The sequence below is a fragment of the Spea bombifrons genome, chromosome 11, assembly GCF_027358695.1.
Source record: "Spea bombifrons isolate aSpeBom1 chromosome 11, aSpeBom1.2.pri, whole genome shotgun sequence".
NCBI lineage: Eukaryota > Metazoa > Chordata > Amphibia > Anura > Pelobatidae > Spea > Spea bombifrons.
Window position 1 is genome coordinate 3,213,391 of NC_071097.1, and position 9,627 is coordinate 3,223,017.

Consider the following 9,627-nt stretch of genomic DNA (forward strand, 5'->3'; position numbering starts at 1 on the left):
TATTAAAAGAATGGTTTGATGGGGTAAATTCGAGCGACCAGGTTCAAAGATGTCCCAAATAGGGCATAGGCACCGACTGACCAAAACGCCGGGAGCACACTTCCCAAATCTGGCTTTTTTTCTATGGTTTCAAATGAAAGCCCTATTTTTCCAGTTAAAAACAAAAAAAATTATAATTTGTGAGGTTCATGAAACACAGAAAAGGGGGGAATCTTATTTATACCCAAATATGTTTTTTAAAAAAAAAAAAAAAATGCACAGTATTTAGGGTGCTGAAAACCCTCTGTACCCTGGCGGATCTGTAGTATTAATCTATTGTTATAAAAAAAAAATATTATTTTGTTATTTTACTGTCTTTTACTATATTTTTACACATCACTACCACACAGAGAACAGAACCCTCAACCTACCCGACACATTAACACCCTGACAGATTCCTGAGGCGCGCAAATCGCGCATAAATGCTTATTCGTCACTGGATTGGCCGCTGAAGTGTCATGTGATTTATGTCATCTAGGAACTCTGGGAGATGTAGTCCGCTGGCTCGCTGAGTCTGCTTCACCTGGCGTTTCCCCGAACATCGCTTCCCGTGAGGCGTTGGGCGCGCGGACGCTTAGCAGCCAATCAGCGCCCTCCTCCGGTAACAATACTGGCGTGTGACGCTGCTAAGGGCAGACGAGTTGTCCTGCTCACTTCCTGTCGCGGGTACAGGGACGCCCTGCCTATAAATAAACACAAGCGAGTTTCCGAGGTAGGTGACCGGCCGCGTTCACGGTAAAACCCGCTTGTGAGGCCGTGCTGGCGTTAAGCTGTATGTATTAATGCCGTACGGACGGATATGGCGAGACGTGTCAGCAGGCGCAGGGTTTTGGCCTTGTATGGCCCACGTATAACGGTCCTTTCACGGGTGTGGCGGAGGTTTATTAAACGTCAGCGCAGTGAGGTCCGAATAAACCCCGTTACCGTTAAACGCGTGGCCGTTTCTACGTGATGTAAGGCGAGGTTTATATAGGACTCACACCTCCCAACTGTCCCTTTGAGGGTGTGTAGTCCCTCAGCATCCAAACACATACAGGTCTTCACTTGGCTACTCTTCCTGGCCCCTCAATTTAAAAAAAAGTTATAAATCAGGAAATCTGGTAAAGAGTGCCTTTATTTGATAACTATTAGATTGCAAGCTTTTGGGACTACTCTCTGTTCTCCAGGTGTATAATACTTGGAGTAGTCTGAAAGGCTTGCGATCTAATGCTATCATATGGTATCATATTTAACAGGTTTGTTATTAAATATGTATATTTTTTAAAAAATTGTTTAATATAGCGCCATCATATTCCATAGCGCTGTACACGGGGTAACCAAGACAACAAAGTTGTGCATAACATAACAGTTTGGCTTACAGAAACAAGACGTATGAAGGACCCCGCACCCCGCTTTATGGGGCATAGTTTGGGTTCGTTTCCTTGTTTTTTTGATTGAAAAAATCTGTTAACCCCTTCCTTACTCCATAGACCTACAGGTACGTCCTGAAAAGGTGTGGCAGGGTTACCTTTAGGGTACCTGTGGCCTATTGACAGCCTGGATTTCCGTCTGTCGGCACGGATCCGCCGACAGATCATTTGTAAGGGCACGAGCGCAGGTACGGGGGTTACTCTCCGGTCAGCGTCAACCAGGAAGGTCAATGGAGGACAGGATTTACCTGTCTAGACCCTGCTCGGGTCTCCCCCCGCTGGCTGATCACATGTATTGCATTCTGATCACAGTGTTTGCAGTGCAGGGGAGATTGGAGGGAGAACAACGTTTCCTCTCTTCCCACTAAAGGAAGAAGGAAGAAAAGCGTTTAAATAAATAAATAAAATAAACACAGTGAGCCCCCCCCCCGTTCCTTCCACCACTACAGACATTTACCCCAGCCAAAGCTTAGAACTGATTTGGGCCAGTAATAGATAGTGGAGGCTGGGACCCTATTGTTTTGTTAATCCCTTTACTGACCCTGTTGTCTCTGGGAGGCAGATTAACCTCTTCATAACAAACCCCGTACATGTAGATGCATTGTCCTTAGGGGGTTAAGGGGCGGTTGGTATCCCAATATCTGGCAATACCCAGCGCTGTGTGTGAGAAATAAAGCAGTCTTCGTTTTGGTTTATAGCCTACACTGAGTCTTGGCTAGTGAGCACAAGCCAGCTAAGGGAGCACAAGCCGAGGTAGTCGGTCAGACTATCCAGCTCTGTTACAGGGTACATCACTCCTTATCACTCCCATCACTCCTGTGTCCCAATGGCCCTTTATCACTCCCATCACTCCTGTGTTCCAACGGCCCTTTATCACTCCCATCACTCCTGTGTTCCAATGGCCCTTTATCACTCCCATCACTCCTGTGTTCCAATGGCCCTTTATCACTCCCATCACTCCTGTGTTCCATTGGCCCTTTATCACTCCCATCACTCCTGTGTTCCAATGGCCCTTTATCACTCCCATCACTCCTGGGTTCCAGTGGCCCTTTATCACTCCCATCACTCCTGGGTTCCAATGTCTGCTGATCCAAGTTTAAGTGTAAAAGGCTAATTGATCGTTAGAAATCCCTTTGCGGTTATGTTACGCAGCTGACAACGTTTGTTGAGTATCTGGAGCATCAGCATTTGTGGGTTTGATTACAGGCTCAGAATGGCCAGAAGCAAAGAACTTTCTTCTGAGACGCGTCAGTCTATTCTCGATCTGAGAAATGAAGGCTGTTCCATGCGAGATATCGCCAAGAAACTGAAGGTCTTGTACAACGCTGTGTACTACACCCTACACAGAACCGAGCAAACCGGCTCTAACCAGAATAGAGAGAGGAGCGGGAGGCCCCGGTGCACCACCGAGCAGGAGGACAAGTACATTAGAGTGACAAGTAGGGCCGTCACTTACTGATCTGAGTCCTAAATTTTGGCCCCAGCCAACAAACGGGACACTCCAGGCTGACTTGACAGCCTGCTCTCCCATGCACCAGTGATTTATCCATGCCGGTGCGTATTAAGCCTGAAAGGGGTTAAGTAAAAATGAACCCCTTTCAGGGTTCAAGCCTCGCTTGCAGAGCTATTGGATCCACACAGCTCTATACATAAAGCTGTGTCACGGTGGAATCGTCAGTCGCTCTGTGTGGGACGTGAAGATTGCACCATTGTTAGGTTCCTCCTCTAGCGTGAGAATTGACATAAAGGCTCTGTAGTGAGGAGGAAGGAGAGGAGCTTCCCGACGGTGTTGTGTGCAGGGCAACTGAAACACTCCTTCCCTTTATGATGGTGTTGAATTCAGCAGAGTTGGTGGAACAGCACCTTTAAAGTTGTGAAAACAATTCTTGTAAATAAGCTGACTTTATGCTTCTACCATAAATTCCCACGCTGTGTTAGCAGCTACCACTTGTGCTGCAACATTAAACCCCCTATCCACCACCTCCTCAGTAAATCTATCTATCTATCTATCTATCTATCTATCTATCTATCTATCTATCTATCTATCTATCTATCTATCCATCTATCATTTTTTACATGTAACCATTTGACCCTGTCCATACAAAGTTAAGGAGTAGTCAATCCTCTCAGTCATATTGAACCCTACAGCTGGGTTTCTGGGTATTTTTCCTAAATGAGTATTTTTGATATTATTTTTACATTAAAGAAAATAAAAAAAAATTAAACAAACCTGATTAGGGCGTTTCTTACCATCCCATAATTATGTTTTTTTTTTTCTTCACATTCTGAATTACCTGCTAATATTCCAAAAAAGTTATAATTTGTTATTCTTGCCGCTGTACTTTTTTTTTTTGTTTTGTTTATTTTTACACGTTGGAGCTACAGTAAATTAACAGTAAAGTAAATCAACCCCCCCCCGTACGCATTTGCCCCTTCCCCCACAGGCTGAAAACGTATAATGGATATTACATAACGTTTTTTTTCAAAATAAAAAAATTATCGCTTTTTATACAATTATATTAAAGGGTAAATTTAGCCGAATATATATAATATATATATATATATATATATATATAAAACACAACACGTGTTATTCTTTTGTGAGGTTACATGTGGAAAAAATTTAAATAAATAAAATATGTAATTAAAAAATATAAACTTGTTTGCAAAGGTCTCGTAACCTAATTTTTTTTGCTTGTGTAAGAAGTCCAATTGCTAATCGCCACTTATGTCCTATTAACTCATAGTGCATTATTATTATTATTATTATAATTCTATACATTATTTTTAGCTATTATAACTACTTGGGTAGAAAACCCGCATTAAATGATTAAATATGGCGTGTGTTTCTGGTTATTTTATACGTGTAAAGGGGCGCTCCGGTCATCTTATGCCCGAGCTGCGTGGTCCCTTTAATTATTTTGTGGTGTTGCGCATGGTGGGATTCTGCATTCGCCCCCCCCCCGGCTGTATCGCATGCAGGAGATGTATTCAGCCAAACACATCTCCATGTGCGCGATGTACTTACCGGCAGCGGGCTCCGGCACTGGCTCTGCGAACGCTGCAGGCAGGGGTGGGGGGGGGTCTGCTCGTTGTGTGATTTTTCTGCCAGTGATTGGCTGCGTGAAACGTCGGACCACAGAGAAGGACGGCTGCTGCAGCAGCAGGGTTGCAGCTTCTAGGTCGGGTAAGTCTTTCTTAAAGAATGCATATTAAAGCATTCACAGAAGGTTGCGGTACTTTAGTATGTATTCTTCCCCTTTAATGGGAGCGTCGGGGAGATTAAACTGCTCGAGTAAACAAAATATTTATAATTTTTTTTTCTTTTTTTTTTTACTCCAAACAAAAAATGGCAATGAGGAAATTTTTTTCTATTTTTTTTTTTGTTCTTCAGAGATTGTGATGGAAGAAGTCCATAACCATGTATGCACCGAAGATAATAAACCAATCGTGGATACGAGCACTTACGTGAAAATAAAGATCGAGGAATCGGACTTGATCGAACGCCAGGATGAAACGGAGGTCTCTATGTCTACGGAGGAGGAAGAAGACGAAAAGCCGGACGTCTCGAGTTACTGTATTAAGACGTTTGTGGTCGACGTCGATACGGACCGGAACGGTCACGACGACGAGTCCCTGAGGGGATGCGACTTCACAGAAATTGGAAAAGATGAGCCAGAGATGTATTACGAAAGCTCAGAAGAGAACGGCATGAAAACCGATTCGGGTCTGGCTGACCACCAGGCGGCCGACCCGTCGGGTGACCCTGACCCGTCTGAACGTTGTCAGGATCAGGGAACCCAGACCGAAGCCAAAAACTTCCCGTGCGAAGTTTGCGGCAAGATTTTCTTTGCGAAAGCCAAGTATCAGAGCCACGAGAAGACTCACCATAAAGAGAAAACGTTTGTTTGCTCGGAATGCGGGAAAGGCTTCACCACGAGCTCGCACCTTCTGTCGCACCGGCGCATCCACACGGGGGAGAGGCCCTTCCTCTGCACTTACTGCCGGAAGACCTTCATCAGCAAGTCTGACCTCGTGAAACATCAGAGGATCCACACGGGAGAGAAGCCCTTCGCGTGCTCGGTATGCGGCAAAAGCTTCGCCAATAGCTCCAACCTGATTGCCCATCAGAACATTCACACGATAGCGAAGCCGTTCGTCTGCAACACGTGCCAGGAGTGCTTCGCCAGCAGCCTGGAGCTCCTCAAACACCAGACGGTTCACACCGGCTTGAGCGCCTTCATTTGCCCCGAATGCGGGAGAGACTTCTCGTGCAAGTCCAAGCTCGTCGCGCACCTGAGGAGCCACACGGGCGAGAGGCCGTTCTCATGCGCGCAGTGCGGGAAGTGCTTCGCCATCAGCGCCCATCTTCAGGCGCACAACCGAATTCACACGGGCGAAAAGCCCTTTGGCTGCTCGGACTGCGGGAAGTGGTTCACCAGCAAGTCGGACCTCGTGAAGCACCAGAGGATCCACACGGGAGAGAAGCCCTTCGGCTGCCACGAGTGCGGCAAGTACTTCAGCAGCAGCTCCTATCTCCTCCACCATCAGCGGATTCACCGAGGAGACAAGCCGTTTGCCTGCTCGGAGTGCGGCAAATGCTTCAGCACCAAGTTCGCCCTCATCACGCACCAGAGGATCCACACGGGGGAGAAGCCGTTCACGTGCTCCGAGTGCGGCAAGTGCTTCAGCAGCAACGGCAATCTGGCCAAGCATCAGCGGATCCACTCGGAAAGCAAACCCTTCGTGTGCTCGGAGTGCGGCAAGTGCTTCAGCATCAAGTCGTATCTCGTCACCCACCAGCGGGTCCACACCGGCGAGAAGCCGTTCTTGTGCTCTTACTGCGGCAAGCGCTTTGCCAACAGCTCAAACTTTGTCATTCACCAGCGGATCCACTCGAAAGCAAAACAGATGTGCGAGTCGTGAGAGTGTTTTGTGTTGGAAACACAGTCGTTTATTTTGAAAGTACGTATAGCTCTATACTTTTTTTTTTTTTTTTTTAATTATTATTATAATTATTAATATTATTGCTAAGTAGCGGGGTGACGGAGGTACCACCCCCAAGGCCTTGCTTTTGTAGGATACGCCTTATCTCTAGAAGACGTTGCGGCTTAGATAAGGCTTCAACGAGGAATGTTAATGTGGCGCGAGCTGTGGTTTAGTTTCCATAAGTTGGAAGAATCTGCCCCTGCTTCTGTCGTACAGCACGCCGGGTGGCAGATAGACACCCTGGGTACGTCCAAATACATTTTGATGTGTCATATTCTAAGTGTATTACAAATAATGGTTCAATAAAAATACCATTAAAAATTGGGTTTTTTCCCCTCATATTTTTGGGAGCAAGAGCAAAAAATGTATTTATTTCTAAATCATTTAAAATATAAATATGGCTTTGCTATCATACATGGGACGCTTATGGCAGAAGTCTTCATTGGCCAAATCTCTGCTTACCCGTAAGGTTCAGGTTGTTCTGGAAGTAACGGAAACATGGCGTTCTCTTCATACTGGTTACGAATATTCCAAAACTTGGTTTGTATAAAGAATATGTGGGATGTAACAAAGGTTCTTGCGGACCGAGAGGTTTAAATGTCAACAAAAAATGCAAATGATTGAATGGGGTAGACACTGTGCAGCGACCACGGTTTATGGCCTTGGCCTACGTGACTAGGGCCTACTGTCTGTAGGATCATATGTAATGAGGGGTCCTGTAATAAAATTATCTCCGTTAGCACCAAGCTGATTTGTTACACTCTTGCTGGGGTCTTAGCAAGTGTCGACGTTCAGAGTGGGTCTATCACACGTCCCAAATCCTTCGCCAGATATCTCCAAAGCAAACCGAAGGTGCCAGTGAAAAAGAATAGATTAACAAGAAGATAAAGATAAAGATTGGCACTTGGGTTAAGGTAGATGAAAACAAGAGTCGTGTGTTTAGAATTTCCGGAGAAAGCGTTTCATTTTTTGGGTGGGGGGCGAGTATCATTTATGCATGTTCTTGTGTAACGTGGTCCATTGGTGGAACCTTTGCTGGTGGGACTTCAATCGAAAAGCGCAACACAGAGGAAAACAACGTAAACAGAGACGCGCCAAAGTGTCCTCTCTGTGACGTAGTGCGTGCGTGAGTTCCTGCGCGTATCCCGGAGTAAGTAATTGAACGTCTTCTACAAGAGGTCCCACCCTGAGGTCTTCTGTCACCCACGGTAGCGGATGGAAGGCACATGTCGGACTGCTGGGATGTAGACGGCTACTGGCTCGCTCCCTACCGGGCCTTCTGCGTATTTAAACATGATTCTCTCTGACGGTAAAAGTTTTGCTAACCCGAAAGCTGGTATTTTAGAATATATATCTCACGTTTATTAGGTATGCGCATGGAACTGAGAGGCGTAGGATGGATCCACGCCATCGTTGGGTATCAAGACATCTTGGGACTCGAGTGTAACTCCCGCCATACTTGTATATAATTTACTTATCCTTCTACAGTTGTAAGAAATATATATGTAATATTTATTATGTGAAGTCTCATAAATAACTTTATATTTTTTTTTCTTTCATGCGAGTACTGAACTACACACGATCCTCTACTATTCAAGAAGCTACTTCTTGTGACCTCTTGGAGATCAAAACATGGCACAGATTGCCTAAGTCTGTGATGTGTGATGCAAATACTTCTGCTGGTGGCAGCGTGAAAAGTCTGTACGCAAGCCACGTATTGTAGGAAAAATAGCAAAATGTCCGTTGATGTGTGTCAATACTCCTGCTTCATCTCTGACGTCAGCTCCCGCTTCTCCGGCTCCCCCATAGTGTCTGAAGTCCGACTGCGTCAAGTAACAAAAACCTATTTAGCACTCAGTCAGGTACCCGGCTGACGATAAAGATAGGGTTTTAAGGAGCTGGAAACCATATATGAGAGAGGTGGTTCCAGCAAGGGTATTGTGCGTTCCTGGGGGGTTATTCCTCTTCTGAGGTAGGTATGGGAAAATTCTTCAAAGCCTGGCATATTGTGTATAAGCACTCTGCTCCTTATAACCAGGCTTCAAGTGAAGTCAGCATTCCAGAATTCCTACTGGCGCATGACCCAACGCTTACATCGGACGCCTCCGCACCTTGATGTTTTCTTGCTCTTCGTTTCCCCATTGACCAATTCCTATGACGGGGTTTGTTGGACAGACACGCTTTCGCATTTGCTATTCGGCCGACTTTCAGACTCCTGACACATTCTAACAGCGTTGCGCTACTAACAGAGAGATGGGCGCCGTTGTTTTTATAGGGTCTTGGTTTGTGAGTGTTTTTTTTTTTTTTTTTTTAACGGGGTTAGGGGTCCTGTCCGGAAACAACATTTTGATCATACGGTCAATGTTAGGCAACAAGCAAAAATAAAATATTAAAGGAATAGGCAAAAAACGGATGGTCGTTTGGGTACTTAAAAAAACAAACAAACAGTAGGGAAGGGGTTAATATAAAAATATCAATTTGACAGGATAGGGATGATGGGAGTAGGAGTGACTATGCCCAGTTGTGGCAGGGTGTCTACAGTAGGTGGCCAGATACAAAGTGCCTGAGCTTCCCTAGAATAGGGATGCCCAGCGATGATGCGCAGGATTTAACCCTTGCAACCCCAGTAGCAAACATTCATTTTTATTAATACTCTTTATTATTGTTACTACTTTTTATTAATCAGTGCTACACTATTACACAATGTGTACAATTTAAATACGGGAAGGTACACAAGAGGAATTATGCACCCGGCCCGTGAGCCGCCATGAGAACGGTGGGCTTGCATTCAAAAAGGTATTATATGGGCAATTAAGACTTCCCCAAACTGTTCTTACAAAGTTGGAATCATGGCATTCTCCAAAATGTCTTGCTATGTCCCCTTCAGCATGCACATGCAATGTCATAAAAGTCCCTCTTGGTGTAAACAGCCTGGTGTCCAAATACTTTTGTCCATATAGTGTGTATGTTAAACATTAGAGGATATGATTAAACAAAAGGCTACGTATAGTGGCAGTTAGAAAATGACTGACTTAAAATTAAGATCTGGCTGTGACACACTGTCATTTGTTAGCTTCAATATTAGAGCCACTGCCATTCTCCTAAAAGTTGTCCACATGTGCGCTAGCCGGGACTCGAACCCGGGTCGCAAGAATGGGAATCTTGCATGATACCCCTACACTACTAGCGC

General features: G+C 45.1%; 1 protein-coding gene and 1 non-coding gene across 2 annotated transcripts; one reads left to right on the plus strand and one right to left on the minus strand.

Annotated features, from left to right (window-relative positions):
• The first annotated feature begins 624 nt into the window (after positions 1-624).
• Positions 625-6,761, plus strand: LOC128468810 (zinc finger protein OZF-like). The gene is made up of 2 exons (XM_053450630.1): positions 625-751; positions 4,843-6,761. The coding sequence occupies exon 2, from the start codon at positions 4,851-4,853 to the stop codon at positions 6,372-6,374; it is 1,524 nt and encodes a 507-aa protein (XP_053306605.1). The 5' UTR covers positions 625-751; positions 4,843-4,850; the 3' UTR covers positions 6,375-6,761.
• A 2,795-nt stretch (positions 6,762-9,556) lies between these two features.
• Positions 9,557-9,627, minus strand: TRNAG-CCC (transfer RNA glycine (anticodon CCC)). Its single transcript has one exon. It is a non-coding gene; the product is annotated as a tRNA-Gly (tRNA).